This window comes from Hyperolius riggenbachi, chromosome 8 (assembly GCF_040937935.1).
Source record: "Hyperolius riggenbachi isolate aHypRig1 chromosome 8, aHypRig1.pri, whole genome shotgun sequence".
In the NCBI taxonomy this organism is placed as follows: Eukaryota; Metazoa; Chordata; class Amphibia; order Anura; family Hyperoliidae; genus Hyperolius; species Hyperolius riggenbachi.
The window spans coordinates 44,764,733-44,786,521 of NC_090653.1; the positions used below are offsets into that span (position 1 = coordinate 44,764,733).

At 48.8% G+C, this 21,789-nt stretch overlaps 1 protein-coding gene across 1 annotated transcript in view; it reads right to left on the reverse strand.

The window, feature by feature from the left end:
• The window catches only part of LOC137528779 (complement factor B-like), a 150,909-nt gene that overhangs the window by 41,661 nt on the left and 87,459 nt on the right, over positions 1-21,789 (reverse strand). Inside the window, exons 10-11 of the mRNA XM_068250351.1 lie at positions 16,493-16,630; positions 2,588-2,682 (exon numbers count right to left, since the gene is read on the reverse strand). Coding sequence (XP_068106452.1) covers positions 2,588-2,682; positions 16,493-16,630 — 233 coding nt within the window. The remainder of the gene's footprint in view (positions 1-2,587; positions 2,683-16,492; positions 16,631-21,789) is intronic.

Consider the following 21,789-nt stretch of genomic DNA (forward strand, 5'->3'; position numbering starts at 1 on the left):
GGTGCCTAACCCTAACCACCCCCCTGGTGGTGCCTAACCCTAACCACCCCCCTGGTGGTGCCTAACCCTAAGAACCTCCCCAGTGGTGCCTAACCCTAACCTTGACAGTGTTACATTATATCCATTCACTGTTTTGCAGCTAAATAACGTCTGCAGTTTGGCTTATGTAGGACGCTATTGATAAATAACGTTACTGTGGGCAATAACGTCTACTGTTTTGTAAATGAACAGCACTATTGATAAATAACGTTAGTGTGTGCCACTATTGATAAATAACGTTAGTGTGTGCCATTTTTCTTCTTTTTTCCCTGTGCGCCATTATTATGCAGTACTAACGATAAATAGCGATAAGCATATCTTTTTAATGCGGCGCCATTTTTATACATAGGCGCTGTGCGCCATTATTCACTGATCCTTTCCTGAGTCCCTGTTCCCGGTGTTCCTGTGTCCTAAGAGACTTTCCCTCATGAACTGATATCCTGGCTTTTATCCTTGGCAATCCTTTGACTATCGGGTTTGACTTACGTTCCTGTGCCTCACCTGTTCCGGACTGATTTCCTGTTAACGGGCTCCTGGCTTATCCCTGACTAAGTCTACTGTGTTCTGTACCATACCTCGCATCAGATTATCCAGTCGCACTCAGCAGCAGTCGCCTTTGGGCGCACCCACCTGGACTCCAGGGCTGTGCCTATCTGGCCACACATAGGATTCACGCATCCCAGGTACATTAAGGGTAGATTGAAAGAATATATTAACCTTCATGGCGGTAAGCTAGCTGCGTGTGCATTCCGATCGCCGCTGATCACCGCGCCGTGACGCCCCCCCCAGACCCCGTGCGCTGCCTGGCCAATCAGTGCCAGGCAGCGCTGAGGGGTGGATCGGGACTCCCTTAGATGTCACGACGTACATGACGTCGGTGACGTCATCCCGCCCCGTCGCCATGGCGACAGGGGAAGCCCTTCAGGAAATCCCGTTCTTTGAACGGAATTTCCTGATCAAAGATCGCCGGAGGCGGGTGGGGGGATGCCGCTGTACAGCGCCTTTCATGTAACGAGCCCTAGGCTCGCTGCATGATTTAAAAAAAATAATTAAAAAATAGTGCTGCGCTGCCCCCTGGCGGTTTCTAAAAGACCACCAGGGAGGTTAAATGGATAAGTTAGGCAGTCTCTTATATTACACAGAAGTGGTAAGATTGGATGAAAAAGATTGGGTCATTAGTGGCCACCATGAAGATGGCCATTAAAGGGGAACTGAAGAGAGAGGTATATGGAGGCTGTCATGTTTATTTCCTTTTAATCAATACCAGTTGCCTGGCAGCCCTGCTGGTCTATTTCTCTGCAGTAGTATCTGATTAAAACCAGAAACAAGCATGCAGCTAGTCTTGTCAGATCAGACTTATAAGTCTGAACTACTGAAACACCTGATCTGCTGCATGCTTGTTCAGGGGCTATGGCTAATAGTATTAGAGGCAGAGGATCAGCAGGGCTGCCAGGCAACTGGTATTGTCTAAAAGGAAATAAACATGACAGCCTCCATATACCTCTCTCTTCAGTTCCCCTTTAAGGGTCAAATTTCTAGTGAAAAATCATTTGAGCGATCAGAAATTCTGAAAGGATTGGTTGTAAACAGGGATGATCACAAACCGTAATCACGAGTGATTACTCGTGATTCAAATGAGATTTAATTACAGCAGGTGTGCGGCGGGGAATGAAAAATAAATCAGCGTCCTCCCTGCGCTCCATATAGGTCCATGCATCCCCCTATTAGCAGCGTTCCATGCCTCGCTGCCGTCACTTCCTCCTTCCGGCTTGAGGGAGGAAATGACGGCAGCGAGGCATGGACACGACTAATAGGACGCATGGACTGATATGAAGCGTGGCGAGGATGCTGATTTATGGGTAAATAACCCTTTCATCCCCCGCCGCACACCTGCTGTAATTAAACCTCATTACTCGGGATTAAGGTCGGTGATCATCCCTGGTTGTAAATAATCTCCATTGATGGGCACAATCAATTACGGACGATTATAAAAAATAGTCGTCCGATTGGATTTTCATCTAACCAGATATAGATAGAAAGCAAAGATTGGTTTATTGATGGTGTAGTGAACGATTTCACTTCCAATCAGAATTATCTGATTGCTCGAACAATTTTTCACTAGAATTTGGATCGTCCAGTTTCTAGCAAAAAAATTGTTCGAGCAATCAGACAATTCTGATCGGAAGAAAAATCGTTCACGACACCATCAACGAACCAATCTTTGCTTCCTATGTATCACAACCAACAAGAAAATCCAAATTTTGATTTGACGAAAATCCAATCGGATGACTATTTTTATAATCGTTCGAATTGGTTGTAAATAGTCTCAGTTGATGTGCACAATTGATTACGATCAAAATTTCTGATCGCTCAAACGATGTTTCGCTAGGAATTGGACCGTTAGTGGACACCTTTAGGATGATCGAATAATCTTGTGACTTTTTAACAGATAGTCTATCGCTATATGGAAACAAATAACTTTCCTGCCCAGTCAGTGTTTTGGAAAGCCTGATCTATTTGTGTTTTGGTGTTATTTATTGCTACTTACAATGATTGATATTTTGGCAATCCAAGGATACTTTTCTTTTGAGTCATCGACATGATCTCTGGAGAGTCCACACATCTCAAATGCTTCTACTTCATCTGAAAGTATAGAAATGGAAGACGAAGAGGAATGGGGTAAGGAGGATCTCTTTATGATGTATGAAGGAAACGTGATCGTGTATCTTCTGCTCATTTGTTATCCTAGAATATTAACATTTGTCACACAGCTGCATAACTTGCATCCCCTTCCTCACAATATTAGTAAATGAGTCCAGGCAGCATTGTAGGGCCAGGACAGGCACCTCCAGTGCCCAAGGCAGATATGTTAAAGTTTTCCTCACCATCAAAAATTGACCGCTCGCCCAGGTCTGAAGCAGCACACAGACAGTAAGTCTGGGGTGTAAGGAGTAGCGCAGTACTACTGTGCACCTGCTCTGAGCTGTGCCCTCCCAACCTCTGTCTGCACCCAAGGCTTGTGCCTCTCATGCCTCTGCCTGAAGCATTGTCCTCATTTTCGCCAGTCATCCATAGCAGGTCTTGCATACAAACTTTGGAGAATAATGATTTGTATGTGTAGCACAGCTAAGAAATAAAACATTAGGAGCAGAGACATAAGTCTAATATTGTTTCCAGTACAGGAAGAGTTAAGAAACTCCAGTTATCTATGCAAAAGAGCCACTGAGCTCCACGACCTTCAAAGTCGCAGAGAGCTCTGTCTTCTGAAGCTTACTATTTCAGCTGTCAGTCACTGTATTTTCTTTTTCTCTCCAGAGGACAGGCCAGTAGTTCACAGCCTGCTCTGTAAAATCATTTATAATGCTGAGTAGTGTGTAAACTGCAAATCTTAGAGAATGATGCAATGTTATGAAAAACACTATATAACTGATAATAAAAATATAAGAATATTTTCTTTGCTACTAATGTTCTAGTAATTATCCGTACTACACAACCAATTCATTATATCATAATTTTTTTTTCGCTTCAATGTCTCTTTAACCACTTCAGCCTACAGGGTTGAGATTTTTTTTTACATCTGAGCAACTTTCACCTCCCATTTATTTGCCAATAACTTTAGCACTACTCATCACAATGAATTGATCTATATCTTGTTTTTTCCGCCACCAATTAGGCTTTCTGTGGGTTATACATTTTGCTGAGAATAAATGTATTCTAAATCCATTTTAACAGGAATATTAAGAAAGAAATGGAAAAAAATCATTATTGCTCAGCCATTATAGTTTGAAATTAATACATGCTACCATAATTAAAAACCTATGTACTTTATTTACCAATTTGTCCCGCTTATTACACCATTTAAATGATGTCCCTATCACAATGTATGGCGCCGATATTCAATTTGGAAATAAAGGTGCATTTTTTCAATTTGCGTCCATCACTATTTAGAAGCCCATAATTTAAATCATTTCACATGAATATTTAAAAAGTTCAGACCCTTAGGTAACTATTTATGTTTTTTTGTATTATTATTATTGTCATTTTTTATTTTATTTTTTATTAAAACTTGTATGTAGGTATTTTTTGGTGTGGGAGGTAAACAGGGGATTTTAAATGTTTAAAAATGTATTTATTTAATACAAAGTGTTTTTTGGTGTAGTTTGCTATTTGGCCACAAGATGGCCACAGTCAAAAAGTCCTGGGAGTGATCGATCTCGCTCCCAGGAAGAAGTATGAAGACGGGGAACTTTTTGATCTCAGAAAAGCCGCAGCGTCTGAAGAGACGCTGTCGGCTTTTCTCCGGGGGGGGGGGGTCCGATCAGTGAAAGGGATTTATAATGTCTTTCATTGATGGCTGGGCTAATGATCGGCAGCGGGAGCGTGCACGGTGGGGCCCACGGGAGCGTGCGCGACCCGCGGGAGTGCGCGCACCCTAACTGGATGAAAATTTTCGTCCAGTTAGGGTGAAGTGGTTAAAGCTTTCCTCTCCATCAAAATGTGACCTCTTGCCCAGGTCTCAAGCAGCACACTGACAGCAAGCCTGGGGTGTTATGAGTGGAGTAGCACAGTACTACTGTCCACCTGCTCTGAGCTGTGCCCTCCAAACGAAACCTCTGTGTGCACCCAGCTACACCCAAGGCTTGTGCCTCTCATGCCTCTGCCTAGGCCCAGCCCTGAAGCATTGTACTTGTGTGTGTGTGTGTGTGTGTAAAGTGAGTGTAAAGCCTCATACACATATGCTCATCTGAAGTCGCTTAAAACGTCTGTCAAATGACAGATTTTGCCATGTTGGATGACACTCGTGTGCAAAAATGTAGCCAAATGACATGACGAGTGACCGATATCAGGCATTTTGCCCAATCTGTCTGGCAGACAGGGCCATTGCTAGCCTTAAAGATGAGTGGCACATGCCCTGGATCTATTATGGGGTGCTCCTCATGTCCCCCAGGCAGACTCATCTGTGTTGACTCAATACAGCGGGCATGCTGGGAGCTGTGGTGCATCAATCAGAGGTATGCTGGGTGCTGTGGTGCCTCTATGTGGGCATGCAGGGAGCTGTGGCTCTTCTATGGAGGCATGCTGGGAGTTGTGGTGCCTGAATGGGAGGCCAGTGGGAGCATGGAAGGGGGTCCATTAGAAGATCATGGAATGTTATGGGGGAACTGCCAGATAACCTGTCCGCAGGCCAGCCCATCCAGCAAAAAGCAAGTACTGCTAGCACAGGCTAGGTAACTCTGCCCAGTTATCTTTAAGTGACACTGCCTATTTATGTGATATGCTGCATTTTTTATTTTTTTATTTTATGTTTTTTGTATTAATGGAGAGGGTGCTTCATACAACCACTGTTCATGTAACGTTAGCTCCACCCATAACCACACCCACATTCTGGTGCATAGCCACACCCAATTTCCGGATGGACTGCCCAAAAGTGCCCCAGATCTCTTTGGGTTTCTAGAAATGCCCCTGCTGGTGTGGTGGATCAACTCAGAAGACTGTTGGGCAGATATCGGGCAGATATCGTGCAGTTGAACACGTGCGTACAGAGGCCTTTGAATGATGAATATCGGTGGGGAAAATGCCTCACCGGTAAAGATGTTTGTGCCACATTGGTCGTCTGTTTTCCACGACTTGTATAACAAAATCTACAACTTGTATAACAAAATCCAAGACACAAAAGGGTGAGAGATCCTTGCCTTTGCAGGCTCACAATCTAAAGGAATATCCTCTGCAAAGAATCCTGCCTTTCAGAGAGGACTTTACCTTAATTGTTTTTATTGATATATTGTTGTACCTAGAGAGGTTGTTGAAATAACCCTTTACCCTACAGGACTAGCTAACAGTGGCGTAACAATAGGCCCTGCAGCCCATGCTACCTGGGGCCGGCTCGGGGCCGTTTTGTGGGGGCTGGAGGGGTGGCAGCATGAGGGGTAAGCCTTGGCCACAGTCGGCAGGGAGAGGGGAAGTTCCCCCCCTCTCCCTCACCTCGGGGCTCTCCCCTCTGCGCTCCCCTCCAGCTGGATATAGTGTGGGCAGCGGGCAGCGGCGAGCAGATACATACCTTCTTCCGTGCGATCCACCGCAGACTCCTCGCTCTAGCGGCTGACGTCACTTCCGGAAACCTTTTGGATTGGTTGATGAGTCCACACACAATACAATTTCAATTGTATGTATAATCTATGTAATCTGTGATCTCGTATAGAGATCTGGTAAGCTGCCACCAATGCACATTGGCATGCAAATATGCAATTGTAACCCTAGCTAGCAGGGTCGTAACTAGGCCCCACCGGGCCCCCCTGCAGAATTTCAGAGCTGCCCCCCCCCCAGCCCCAATGAAACGGCCACGAGTGGGCCCTGGGGGGGGGGGGCAGCTCTGAAATTCTGCAGGGGGGCCCAGTGGGGACTAGTTACACCCCTGCGAGCTAGGGTTATAATTATCTCTACCCCCATGTAAATATCTTCCTATTGCCTAATCACAAATGCACAAATGCTAAAATGGGCGGTAAAAATGTGGGTGCTAGAAATATCGCCTATAGAATATTGATGAAATTACCTATATTTTACTATTGCTAAACTTAACTCGATTCTTACACGAGCCCTCCCAATGCCTAACTCTAATTGCCCCCCGACCGATACCTAATTCTTCCCGCCCCTCCTGCCGTAAACCCGCTGATAAATGCTCCACCTTTACCACTGTACACAATAAATATCTTGCTCCATGGAAGTTTGGTTGCACCGTAGACACCCATTTTAATATTGGCAATTAAGGGAAATTGAGGGGCTCAATAAAATAGCGGGCTCCATATGCAAATAATTTTAAGTTGATGCAGACATATGCAAATTGTTCACATCACATTAAATTTGCATGCAAGATTAAGTTGTTAGCATCTCATTACCCGCCTGTATGGATTGGTAACTACCAAATTTGATTGGGTGAATTTCCTTCCATTCCTAGGTCAGTGGAAACATGCACGGTAGGGGAACCGGCCACCCATAATGCAAGCAGAATTAACCACTTCCCCTCCCCCGGGACAAGTATCTACCTACCTGAAAAATGGCTCTACACCTCGCAGGGACGTAGATACTTGCCCCTTGCCGCCACACACTACTGTTCTCTCCCACGCATTCTTGTCGCCGATCTTTAGAGGGGAGATGAATGGGAATGTAGTTCCCCGTGTCAATGATTGCCGGCATTAATGAGATGCCTGGGATCAGTGGTGCTCACCGCCAGGTCGTGATCACGCTTACGCGTGGATTCACGACCATTTTGACGCATTCCGCCTCGGACACGCTAAGCCGTGAATAGATTTTCAACCACGAAAATCTGCTTCGGCTACGCGTGAATGCGGACAGAAATCCGCATTCACGCTCGTGAAACCCGGCGCTGAAGTTGTGGTTTGCGGAAATGCGTCAAACTATGCGGAAGTGACACATTGCAGGCCAATCAGAGTGCCCCAGCCAGGCCCTAGCAACCAATCACAGGAGGGGAGCTATGCCCTCCCCTCCTGAATATAAAGCGGCGGCCATGATGGAAAAGCTCTGTCCTTGTTAGACTGTGGTGCTGAGAGGATTATCTCCAGGCCATTGTTGTTTGAGCAAGTGCATTTATTGTGTTAAAAACAAAGCGTTTTTTTTGCTAACACTGCTCTTATACTGTACACAGTTAGCTAGTCAGTGAGTGATTGCTGTAGTTAGTTGTAGTCAGTGTAGTGTAGTGGGAGTGTGGGAGTCTAGTGATTATTTAACTGTGTGTAGTGCTGTGCAGGCAGGTTCAGTGCTGCAGTGTAGTGGGAGTGGGGATTATCTGTGTGTAGAGTGCAGGCAGGCAGGTTAGTGCAGCTGCAGTGTTCACTGCAGTGTATATTCCAGTGACAGTTTATACACTTGTACTATTTGCAGGCAGCCAGTCACACCGCCGGCGCCACCACTCTCTGCCAGCGCTGTTCATTCATTCTGTCAGTGACCTTGTGCCGTGCCCAGTGCCCACTGCTCGCTCGCTCGCTGGCATATGAGCATCTCATTACACAGTGTGACATCCTTGTGTGCCCACTGCATCCTTCAGTGACCTAGTTGTATATCCAGTGCCCACTGCTGTGCCCACTGCATCCTTCAGTGACCTTGTACTGTGGCCACTGCATCCTTCAGTGACCTAGTTGTATATCCAGTGCCCACTGCTGTGCCCACTGCATCCTTCAGTGACCTTGTACTGTGCCCACTGCATCCTTCAGTGACCTTGTACTGTGGCCACTGCATCCTTCAGTGACCTAGTTGTATATCCAGTGGCCACTGCTGTGCCCACTGCATCCTTCAGTGACCTTGTACTGTGCCCACTGCATCCTTCAGTGACCTTGTACTGTGCCCACTGCATCCTTCAGTGACCTAGTTGTATATCCAGTGCCCACTGCTGTGCCCACTGCATCCTTCAGTGACCTTGTACTGTGGCCACTGCATCCTTCAGTGACCTAGTTGTATATCCAGTGCCCACTGCTGTGCCCACTGCATCCTTCAGTGACCTTGTACTGTGCCCACTGCATCCTTCAGTGACCTTGTACTGTGCCCACTGCATCCAGTGATTCATTACTAGCAACATGTCTGGCAGGGTTTCGCGGGGTGAGAGGAAAGGGAGTTCAATTGCCTCAGCCACTTCTGGGACTGCTCCACGTCCAGGGAGAGGACGCCCAGCTGTACGTGGTCGTGATGCAGCAGAAAGGGGGGCAGCAAAGCCTGGGCCGAGTCAGCGGACGCCATTGTCCAAATATTTTAAAGTTTCTGGTCCCCGTGTGGTGGTTGAGCAAATGGAACCTGACGTACTCATGGACATCATGACTTCCTCCCAGACCTCTACTGTGAGCACCACTCCAAGCAGCAGCAGCAGCCAACGTCCCACGCTTGTTGTGACATCCACCCCAGCACCCACTGGTCAGCAGCCCTCCCAGGATGACAGCGTTCTGTCCCTCAGTCCGGCTTCTGGGAACCTGCTGATGCAAGAAGCTCAGGACTTACTGGGGACTGATGTGGCAGAGATTGAGATCGGGCCACAATCACAAGCGTTGTTGAATTCTGGTGATGAAGAAGTTGGGTCTGTGTCTGGGGATGTAGGGACAGAAGAGGAGGCGGGGGAGTCAGAGGAAGAGCTGGATTATGATGATGCTGCTGATGATGACGACGTTGTGGACCCTAACTATGTGCAGCCTGCTGAGTCCGTGGAAGAATGGTCAGAGGCAGAGCAGGATGACGAGTCACCTCGGCCTAGGCAAGGATATCGCCATATGTCAGGCAGGGGCAGGGGCATCGGCAGCAGTGGGCGTGGAGGAAGTAGACAGGACACTGCTTCAGCCGGCACCACCACCATGCAACCCCCGGCAACTACTACCACACATTGTTCCGCTTTACCCTCTGCTAGTGGGGGCCGCAGTAAATTAAAGTCACCAGTGTGGGATTGCTTTGAGGAATGTACTGATGACAAAAGGTATGCTGTGTGCAGGTTATGCAGCAAAAGATTGAGCCGTGGGAAAAGTCTGAGCAAGATGGGTACCTCATCCCTCCAGGGCCACCTGAGAAGCCGCCACTGCCGCGAGTATGCGGAGTTTAAGAGGAAGCAGGCACTGCTGGCAGGGGTTCCTGAGAGCAGAAGGCCCACCAGCGCAGCAGCATCATCCCTCCCTCAGGGTCGTGAATCCCCCACAGCAGCAGCAGTAGTAGCACGCAAGCGCTCTTCCACCTCGGCTACTCAGGACACAGACATTGAGGCTGGCAGCCAGTGTTCGTCTCTCTCCTCTGTCTCCCCTGCATCCCAGCGTCGTCAGACCCTGCTGAGCGACACCTTTCAGGGTCTGACCAAGCCTCTGCCTCCAAGCCACAGGCGGATCCGCAAACTAAATGGCTTGCTGGCCCGGGCCATGGCATCACAGCTGCTTCCCTACTCCCTGGTGCAGGAGGGGAGCGCCATGCGGACGCTGCTCCAATTTGGCATCCCCGAGTGGCAAGTCCCCAATCGCCACTATTTCAGCAGGAGCGCGATCCCAGCACTCCACAAGTTTGCGGTGGAAAACGTGGCCCGTTCCCTGGACTACTCTGTGGGCAAGCGGGTCCACGTGACCATGGACTCGTGGAGTAGCTACCTGTCCTTTACGGCCCACTGGGTGACACTGACGGAAGGGAGGGAGGACAAGAGCGCATCAGCCCAGCTAGTGGTGCCACCACGCGGGATCAGGGGGGATGCAGAAGGGTCCTGTCACGACACTCCCTCAGCACCCGGAAAGCAAGCCCGCCTCGGCAGCAGCAGCGCCAAGCCTCGGCACTGCCAAGCCCTTTTAAAATTGGGGCCCCTGGGGAAGGAGAGGCTTACGGCCACCAACGTCCTGGCCGCCCTCAGGAAGCAGGAGCGGAGGTGGCTGACCCCCAGAGGCCTGGAAGTGGGGTATGTGGCAGCCGATAACGGGGCCAACCTGGTGGCAGCAGTGCAGCAGGGAAACCTCCAGCACATCCCCTGCTTGGCCCACGTGCTCAATCTTGTGGTGCAGCGCTTCTTGCGCACCTACCAGGGGATGAGCGAGCTGCTGCAGGATGCCCGGGCGGTGGTACGCTTTTTCCGCCTGTCAGCCACTGCCTCTGCACTCTTGTCCACCTTACAGCAGCAGTATGGAAGGCCACAACACCGGATGATCATCGACATGCCAGTAGCTACCTGTCCTTTACGGCCCACTGGGTGACACTGACGGAAGGGAGGGAGGACAAGAGCGCATCAGCCCAGCTAGTGGTGCCACCACGCGGGATCAGGGGGGATGCAGAAGGGTCCTGTCACGACACTCCCTCAGCACCCGGAAAGCAAGCCCGCCTCGGCAGCAGCAGCGCCAAGCCTCGGCACTGCCAAGCCCTTTTAAAATTGGGGCCCCTGGGGAAGGAGAGGCTTACGGCCACCAACGTCCTGGCCGCCCTCAGGAAGCAGGAGCGGAGGTGGCTGACCCCCAGAGGCCTGGAAGTGGGGTATGTGGCAGCCGATAACGGGGCCAACCTGGTGGCAGCAGTGCAGCAGGGAAACCTCCAGCACATCCCCTGCTTGGCCCACGTGCTCAATCTTGTGGTGCAGCGCTTCTTGCGCACCTACCAGGGGATGAGCGAGCTGCTGCAGGATGCCCGGGCGGTGGTACGCTTTTTCCGCCTGTCAGCCACTGCCTCTGCACTCTTGTTCACCTTACAGCAGCAGTATGGAAGGCCACAACACCGGATGATCATCGACATGCCAGTTCGCTGGAATTCGACTCTGGCCATGTTGGAGCGGCTGTGTCAGCACAGGCTGGCTCTTAGGGCCTACATGCTAGACCCAAGTGTCCCCAGCAACCAGCAAGTCCCCATGATTACTGCCACTCAGTGGACACTGATGCAGCAAGTATGCCTGGTGCTGAGTCCCTTCCTGGAGGCAACCAAGATGGTCAGTGAGGAGCGGGCCTCTGTGTGCCAGTGGGTGCCCTTGGTTTGTCTACTGGAGCAGGCAATGGACAATTTAATTGAGCGTGGGGATGAAGCCCTGAGGCAGTTGGAAGAACAGGAGCAGATGGCAGCACAGTCCAGCTCAGAGGAGGGCTCACAGCAGGTAGTGGAAGAGTTGGAGGTCCCTAACCTGAATGAGGAGGAGGAGGAGGAGCAGAGTGCAGCAGGCGTTGTACGTGGATGGCGGTTTGAGGAGGACAACGACATGGCACAGGAAGAGGACAGGCATGCGTTATGGGACAATGGCGAGGACGAGGAAGATCTTGCTGGCAGGGCCCACTTGTTTCCCATGGCTGTGCACATGTTGCGCTGCCTTCGCAGGGACCCCCGGGTGATCCAGATGCGTTCAAGGGAGGACATCTGGATTACCTTGATGCTTGATCCCCGTCTGAAGGGGAAGCTGGGAGACTTAATGACGCCATCCACCACCGAGCAACGCACAAGGGAGTTGAAGGAGGCCCTTGTGCGCAGACTACTGGAAGCATTCCCCCAGCCTTCCACCCCCACTGTAACTGCTCTGCCAAGCCAGCAAGAGGTGCCTGCCATTGCCACTAGCAGCACAACAACAACCACCAGCAGCAGCAGCAGCAACTGGCGCCCTGGAGACCTGAAGAGCCTAAGCAAGAGCCTGTATGCAGTGCAGCAGCCCAGAACAGAGGTGCCCGCCACAGCATCCACCACCAACCAGCACAAGCAACGACTGACCACCATGGTGTCTGACTATATGGGGTCATCCAGCGGGCTCAATGACACCGACAGCCCCGTGGACCCCTTGGAGTACTGGGTCAAGAGACTGGACATCTGGAGCGAGCTTTCCCAGTACGCCCTGGAACTCCTATCCTGCCCTCCTTCCAGTGTCCTCTCAGAGAGATGCTTTAGTGCGGCCGGTGGCGTGGTCACAGAGAAGCGCTCTCGGCTCTCCCACGCCTCTGTGGACAAACTCACCTTCCTGAAAATCAACCAGGCTTGGGTGGAAGGTGAGTTCCTGGCCCCTATTGTCGGACACAGGGGGACATGAAGTGGCTGCTGCATGTGCTGTTGTTAACTATGCCTGCCTTTATAAAGACATTTACTACCTGCCTAGTGCCTACCTTGGTTAATTTTTTGGTGTTATGGTACTACTACCAGTAAGTTGCCATGGTCCTCCTTCTGAGCTGCTGAACTGACCGCCCGCTTTGTCCTCCTGACTCAGTCGCTACTACACTCTGCGTTCACACTGCCCGGGTCGCCGGGTGCATTTAATTTTTTGGCCAGCACTATGACGCTGTGCTACTACTACTGTGCTGCTGCTGCTGAACTGACCGCCTGCTTTGTCCTCCTGACTCAGTCGCTACTACACTCTGCGTTCACACTGCCCGGGTCGCCGGGTGCATTTAATTTTTTGGCCAGCACTATGACGCTGTGCTACTACTACTGTGCTGCTGCTGCTGAATTGACCCCCCGCTTTGTCCTCCTGACTCAGTCGCTACTACACTCTGCGTTCACACTGCCCGGGTCGCCGGGTGCATTTAATTTTTTGGCCAGCACTATGACGCTGTGCTACTACTACTGTGCTGCTGCTGCTGAACTGACCGCCCGCTTTGTCCTCCTGACTCAGTCGCTACTACACTCTGCGTTCACACTGCCCGGGTCGCCGGGTGCATTTAATTTTTTGGCCAGCACTATGACGCTGTGCTACTACTACTGTGCTGCTGCTGCTGAACTGACCGCCCACTTTGTCCTCCTGACTCAGTCGCTACTACACTCTGCGTTCACACTGCCCGGGTCACCGGGTGCATTTAATTTTTTGGCCAGCACTATGACGCTGTGCTGCTACTACTACCACCAGTATGTTGCCGTGGTCCTTCTGTGCTGCTGAACTGACCGCCCGCATAGTCCTTCTCCTGACTCAGTCGCTTCCACCACTGCACTCTGCGTGCACACTGCCCATGTCCACTGACAACTCTGCTGCGATGTCATTGCTAATTGCTGCAAAAAAAACACACAAAAAATTACAAAAACCTCTCTGGAGCCTTTTTGCCGTCAGCCACTCATCCTCCTCCAGCGGTACCTTCGCCGCCAAGTGCCATTGGAACTCGCCTTCACCTCTTTGACTGCTTAACGCGTATATCCCTTTTTAAAACCACTTATTACCAATTAATAGCCCCATTTAAAGTGTTGATTTCACTTTAAAATCCATTTTCTCTAGAAAAAAAAATTTGGGGGAATTTTTTATGTTGAAGTTATGTTGCCCCTTATCACCTCGATAATCCATGCTATTTGGGGGACTGTAGCATGTATGGGGGCTTTGTTATTAACGTTAAAAGAAAATCCGCCTCCGGGCGTGAATCCACGCGTGATTACGCCATTCACGGGAAAAAATCCAAATGGTTGCGTGGACGCGGACGAAAATCCGCATGCGGCGGGGGCGAATGCGGATTTTTTTTTGCAACCACGCGGATTGCCGAATTCGTGGATGAGGCACATCCGAGCATCCCTGCCTGGGATCATTAGGCCAGATTTATCAAAGCATTACCGACAGTTTTTTCTTCTTAAACTGTTCTAACCAGCAGAGGAACTGTTCTGCATGATAAGAAACTTCTCGAAATCCTAAGTAATAGTGGCAGTTTAGCGTGGATTTCTAGTGCTACACTCCGGTTAAGAAAAGTGCAAATCAATCCCTAAACTGCCACAGATTAAGTGCTTAATAGCAGTTGTACAGATAGTGCAGCAGTGCAGGCTAGGATTGATTTGTGAAGGCCTCCTCCCCCCTGCTGCCAGGTGTCCAGTGAAGCTGTTCTGTGCTTAACCCTTCCAGTGCTGGGCATTGATGTAATACAACAGATGTATTGGTTACCTCAGCAGCAGCAATTTTCCCTCACACACTGCACTGCCTGAGAGATATTCCTAACTCCTCCTATTCCTAACAGTGTAAGAAGGAATCTGCACTATTTAATTATTTCTTAGGATGTCTGAGACAGTTCTGCATGGATTTCTAAAAACCTACCAATATTTTGTCTCAGACACTCTTGATAAATGTCCCCCATTGTATATACCGAAGTAACACGTTCACACGTTACTTCCTATTCATGTACTAATAGTACGCGGCAGGAAGAAAATGTGTGAGGACATCTTGTGGCCAAATAGTAAAACTACGCCTACATACATTAATTTCAATAAAAAAGACCAACATATAATTTAAAATTAACTTCTTACATCCCACACTCTCCCATAAATATCCAAATAAAACTTTTGCATTGAACAAAATGACAATAAAAAAAAATACATACCTTATATACAGACCTTAGGGTCTAAACTTTTTTTACTATATACATCAAGAGGGTATATTACTGTTATGTTTTTAAATAATGGGCTTGTGATGTACGCAAAACTGAAAAAAAGCACCTTTATTTCCAAATAAAATACTGGCACCATACATTGTACTAGGGAAATATTTTAAACGTTGCAATAACTGGGACAATTGGACAAAAAAAGTGTGTGTTTTTTATCCACAGTAGAATGTTTTCTTTTAAAGAGACACTAAAGCGAAAAAAAAATATGATATAATGAATTGGTTGTGTACTATGAATGATTTCTAGAAGATTAGCAGCAAAGAAAATATTCTCATACTTATATTTTCAGGTATATAGTGTTTTTTCTAACATTGCATCATTCTATAATATGTGCAGATTACACAACACTCAGCATTCAAAATTATTCTTTCAGAGCAGTCTGTGAAGTAATGACCTCTCTTCTAGCAGAAAAAAAGTAAACAGTTCACTTACAGTTGAGATAATAAAAGTCAGATAACAGCCCTCTCCACGACTAACTTAGTCGGAGAGCTTAATGGCTTGTTTGCATAGAGATAACAACTGGAGTTTCTCAACTCTTCCTGTACTGGAAACAATTAGACTGATGTATCTGATCTTAATGTTTTATTTCTTAGCTGTACTACACATACAAATCATAATATCATAATTTTTTTTTTGCTTCAGTGTCTCTTTAAAACTACAGTATAATAGCCTAAAACTGAGAAATAATTTTTTTCCCATTTTTTAATTACTATTTCCATTAAAATGCAGTTAGAATAAAATAATTCTTGGCAAAAAGTACCACCCAAAGAAAGCCTATTTGATAGCAAAAAAAACAGGCCATAGATCATTTCAGTGTGATAAATACTGATAAACTTATTGGCAGATGAATGGATGCAGCATTGAAATGTGAAAATTGCTCTGTTTTTTAAGGGGAAAAACACTTTGAGATGAAATGCTTGTTCCATCCAGGGGCATGGCTAGCCCCAAAGGTCAGTGGCACGTGCCCTGCATCTATTTTGGGGTGCCCCGGATGTCCCCCAGGCAGAGTAGAGGTACCACAACACCCACCATGGCACCACACAGCACCCAGCATGGCCCACAGAGGCACCCCAGCTCCCAGCATGGCACTACACAGCACCCAGCATGGCCCCACAACATCCAGCATGGCATTACGGAGTCACCATAGCTCCCAACATGGCACCCCAGCACACAGCAATGGGGGTATGCTGGGTGCTATGGTGCATCTATGTGGGCATATTGGGTGCTGTGATGCCATGCTGGGTGATGTGATGCCTTTATGGGGGCATGCAGGGAGCTGTGGTTGTTCTATGGGGCATACTTGGAGTTGTGGGAGGTCCGTGGGAGCATTGGAGGGGGTCCACTAGAAGCATTTTTTTTTATTATGAGATGGGGGCTTCGGTCAACATTTTGCTGAGCTGATCTACTTAGACCGCTGTTAAGTTCATTTAATTTTGGCTCCACCCATGACCACACCCACATTACCGTGTATGGCCACACCCATTTTTCACCTGGAGTGGCTTAAAGTGCCCCGGATCTCTTAGGATCCTAGCAACGCCCTTGGTTCCATCTGTCCCATCTTGAAGTGGTTTTGTTTGAAAATAGCATCTACTGTAAATCTATTAACAGGCTGAACCAAATGTAGAGCAACTCACTTATCATATCATCAAAGGCATCTTTCATATCCTGCACCGACTCCAACTGGAAGACGTGTTTTTCGTTACGCTTTTTGGACGCAATATCATTGAGCTCTTCCTGACTGATTTCATCACCCACACCGAAGACATAGATATCTGTGAAAGTAAGAGGAAATGCAGGGATGTCAGGCCATTAGAATGTTCAATGGGATTTGGCCACCAAAATGGGAAAAATGCTCTTAAAGGACAACTGTAGTGAGAGGTATATGGAGGCTGCCATATTGATTTCCTTTTAAGCAATACAAGTTGCCTGGCTGTCCTGGTGATCTATTTGCCTGCAGTAGTGTTAATCACACCAGAAACAAGCATGCCGCTAATCTTGTCAGATCTGTCAAAAATGTCAGAAACAGCTGATCTGCTGCATGCTTGTTCAGGGTCTATGGCTAAAAGTATTAGAGGCAGAGGATCAGCAGGATAGCCAGGTAACTGGTATTGCTTAAAAGGAAATAAATATGGAAGCCTCCATATACCTCTCACTACAGTTCTCCTTTAAACGGTAGCTGATTCGCTAACTAAATAATGCATAACTCGCAAAACCAGTATTTATTTTATCGCACGCTAATCAATGTATTGCCTCGCTTAACCTGTTCAGGACCACAGGCTTACACCCCCTTAGTGACCAGGCTATTTTTTACAATTCAGACCACTTCAGCTTTACAGGCTCGCTACAGGGCCGTACAACTCAGCACAGAAGTGATTCCCCCCCCCCACACACACACACACACTTTTCTGCCCACCAACAGAGATTTCTGTTGGTGGGCTCTGATCGCTGCTGCCCTGTTTGTTTATTTATTTAATTTTTAATAAATCTGTCCATTTTTTTTCCCCCAGACCGCTCGCCCTCCCCCCGCCAGCCAATGACAGCGATCAGCCTATGAGAGCCGATCACTCTTGTGCCTCTCCAGGGGACAGCCAAGTGACACGGCTGTCCTCAGTACAGCACTGCTGTAGATCGCAGCGCTGTACAATGTAAATAGACGCCGTCTAACAGTCTCCTAGTGGCTATTGCCGATGGGAGACTGATGATGGAGCAGAGCTCCGTCACTCAAGCGAGGGTGCGCATGCATTGGCACGCGCGATTCCCTGCAATCTCCGCACCAGGACTTTACGCCAATTGGCGTGAGGCGGTCGGCAACAGGTTAATTCCTACTGACACAGGGAGCCCTGGGCCTCTTTCCCAGGGGAGGCGGCAGACTGTGAATTTACCACCTGTCAGCTGCTCCTGTGCATATCTCTGGCACTTGCTAGTGCTCAGTACAGGCATGGCCTGATTTGTGGGCAGGCCACATAGGCCATGGCCTTGGGCGGGAGCATGGCCGGGGCATGGTTGCAGGGGACAACAGATCAGCTGTTTCTGTGTGGCGCTTGTACCTCTCTCTGCAATGCATACACAAAGCTGATCATCTGCGGGGCCAGCTTTGTCTGACAGTGATGAGAAAGCATGCGGTGCCCAATGATGGCACCCAGGGCTGGTTCTCTCATGAGGCAAGATGAAACATCTGCATCAGGTGCAGAGATTACAGGGGCGGCATGTTTGTACTGTGTGTCTGCACAGAGGCTGGGTTCACATATGACATAGCGTGAAAATGTAGCTTTTTCAGATGGTGCGTTTGCGTTTTGCTATTGCGTTTTTACCACGTTTATGCCGCATTTTGCGTTTTTTTACGCCGATGCATTTTTCGTGTGTTTTGCGGGCATTTTTTTTATGCATTTGCAGTTCACTAATGGAAAATACATATACGTTTTGTATGCGTTTTTTTTTTAATTTATGCAAATCACTAGGAAGACAACAGGAAGCGGAAACACATCACAGATCTTTACTTTTTAATGAAAAACGCATATAAAAAAAAGCATGAAAAACGCAATGCATTGCGTTACCATAGACTTTCATTATGTGCATTTTGGCAGCCAGCCTGCATATTATGCAGCACTACCAGCGTCTGCAGAACGCTTACTGTAAATAGCAAGTGCAACGCTGGTACTACTGCGTGCCATAGACTAACATTGCTGCATAAAACGCAGCGTTTCCCACTCCGTAAGAGTTTCTGCCATGTGTGCACCCGGCCTGACATCATGCAGTCAGAGTAGGAGGAGAAGTGAGAGGAGAGTGAGGTGAAGAGGTCATCATTGGGGAAAAGCAGCTTGTTGTGCTGTGTGAGGAGTCTGGCAGTGAGTGAGGAGGGAGAAGGCAGGAGAGCAGCCGTGTTTCATTTGACTTGTGCAGCAGAAGGGAGGACTGCTGCACAAGTCAAATGGCACTGCTGTCCTGACTGAGGAGGAATGGAGTGGCTGAGGGTGAGCAGTGTGTTTGTCACAGACTCACAGCCAGCCAGTGTGATATTATGTTGAGCTGTAGCATGTCAATGTCGTGCTGTGCGATCATTCCAAATCAGGTTTGGGCATCCTTACAAGTTTGCTTCAGGCAGCAAAAAGTCTAGAACCAGCCTGATGGTGCAGTATACAGGAAGTCACCGTTGATGATCACCTCTGTGTATGCAGTGCATGCTGTGCAGCAAGCGCGGGGAACTTTGTGAGGGAAAGGCGAGGAGTGAAGCAGGGCTATAAGACTGACATCGTGTGGGTGGGCAGACGGGCCATAGGCACGAGGACACAAGTGCCACGCAGAAACAGCTGATCTGCTGAAACACTGGCTGTGAGCTTGTGCAGCCTGTGTGTGATTTCTGACCTCCCAATGTGAAAGCACACCAGGCAGCAAGGGAACAGAATCAAAACATGATTGATGGCCGCATAAGAGTAACTTAGCCAGGCCCGGATTTACACAACAGGAGCCTATAGGCATAGATATCCTGGCACCCTAAACATCGGCCCTCCATGAACCTACAAACACCGACGAACCTCAACCTCAGCCGCAAGTGTGCTGGCTGGCCCAGCTGTCACTTCTACCTTACTTCCCCTGTCTGCCATAGGTAGTTACAGGTGCCCCTTAGTATTGGGTAGCCAGAGCTATACTCAGTATTAGGTAGCTAGAGGTGCCCCCGACTTTAGGTATATCTGGTCAGTGGAATGCTGAGACCTGAGTAACCTCTCATTTACACCCATGCTTGGACTCTCTACATGGGTAAGTTGGGAGGGAGGAGTTTTGGGAGAGGAGTGAGCTGCCTTTCCATCATCAGGCGCCTGTAGGCCAGTGCCTAGTGTTGGGCGAACAGTGTTCGCCACTGTTTGGGTTCTGCAGAACATCACCCTGTTCGGGTGATGTTCGAGTTCGGCCGAACACCTGATGGTGTTCGGCCATATGGCCGAACTAAGAGCGCATGGCCGAACGTTACCCGAACGTTCGGACCCGAACGCGCTCTAAATTGGCCGAACGGGTCACGTGGTTCGGGTAAATAAATACCCGACCCACGTCATTTCTCCGCCATTTGTCTGTGGGTTTAGCTTTGGGTAGGCAGGCAGGGTAGTTCTCTCTCCAGCCAGGCTAGCCAGGGTCCCCCGGTCATTGTGTCGCTGCTGGGAATAGTAGTACACCGCTCACCCACACTATATAGCATTGTGTTTACTGCCACTCTGTGTGTCTGCTGGGAACAGTAGTACACCGCTCACCCTGTATAGCATTGTGCTCTGTGTCGCTGCTGGGAATAGTAGTACACCGCTCACCCACCACTGTATAGCATTGTGCTCTGTGTCGCTGCTGGGAATAGTAGTACACCGCTCACCCACACTATATAGCATTGTGTTTACTGCCACTCTGTGTCTCTGCTGGGAAAAGTAGTACACCGCTCACCCTGTATAGCATTGTGCTCTGTGTCGCTGCTGGGAACAGTAGTACACCGCTCACCCTGTATAGCATTGTGCTCTGTGTCGCTGCTGGGAACAGTAGTACACCGCTCACCCACACTATATAGCATTGTGTTTACTGCCACTCTGTGTCTCTGCTGGGAACAGTAGTACACCGCTCACCCTGTATAGCATTGTGCTCTGTGTCGCTGCTGGGTTAGCGTTTCCGGTCCCTGTTTATTGAACCTCTTATCTGTATTACATTTATGACTGCATGGCGGTAAAAAGCATGCTATCCGCACGCTTCTTGTCCTCATGCAAGGCCTAGGTTGTTGTGTCTGAAAGCGTGGCCTTCTCCTCCTGCGCCGCCCTCCTCCTGTTCCATCACGTGTGCTGCTGCTGGGTTAGCGTTGCCGGTCCCTGTTTATGGAACCTCTTATCTTTATTACATTTATGACTGCATGGCGGCAAAATGCATGCTATCCGCACGCTTCTTGTTTTCATGCAAGGCCTGGGTTGTTGTGTCTGAAAGCATGGCCTTCTCCTCCTGCGCCGCCCTCCTCCTGTTCCATCACGTGTGTGTGCTGCTGCTGGGTTAGCGTTGCCGGTCCCTGTTTATGGAACCTCTTATCTTTATTACATTTATGACTGCATGCCGACAAAAAGCATGTTACCTGTGCAAAGAAAACAGACATTTCCCGCATTTAAAAGACAGTTTTCCCTTTGAAACTTTAAAATTGATTTTCTCAAAAACTATAAGCTCTTTTTGCTAATTTTTTTCCCTCTTGTACCCACTCCCAAGGTGCACATACCCTGTAAATTTAGGGTATGTAGCATGTAAGGAGGCTTTACAAAGCACGAAAGTTCGGGTCCCCATTGACTTACATTATGTTTGGAGTTCGGCGCGAACACCCGAACATCGCGGCCATGTTCGGTGAACGTTCGCGAACCCGAACATCCAGGTGTTCGCCCAACACTACACGTGCCTACAGTGCCTTATGGTAAATCCAGCCCTGAACCCTGCCCCCCCCCCCCCCCCCCGATGGACAAGAGAGAGGACCATTCAACAGGGGAGTGAACAGTGTCATCATCAACTAGACCACTATCAGGGAAAAACAGAGGTCAGACACATCTATACACCCTTACATATTCCTTTGCTTTCCCCCCAAACATGTTCCCCCACCTACCCCCAGCAACTTCAGGCAATACCAATTCTACCCTTGCTCTCTCCTCAGTCCCCCAGCATCCCCAGTTATGGTCACCCACACTCTGTCCCCAACCCCCGCCCTCTCTGCCCAAGTTATGCCCCTTCTCTCTCTCTTCAACCCTTCAGCACCCTCAGTAATTAATATCCCTGCTCTCCCCAATCCCCCCACACCCTCAATCTATCCCCCTCCCCCAATTAAATCAGTCCTCAGTCTTTTACCCCTCGGCACCCTCAATTAACCCCCCGTCTATTCCCCCTTGGACCTTCAAGGGTCATCTAGCTATATATACTAGAAAAAGGTAGGGAGGGA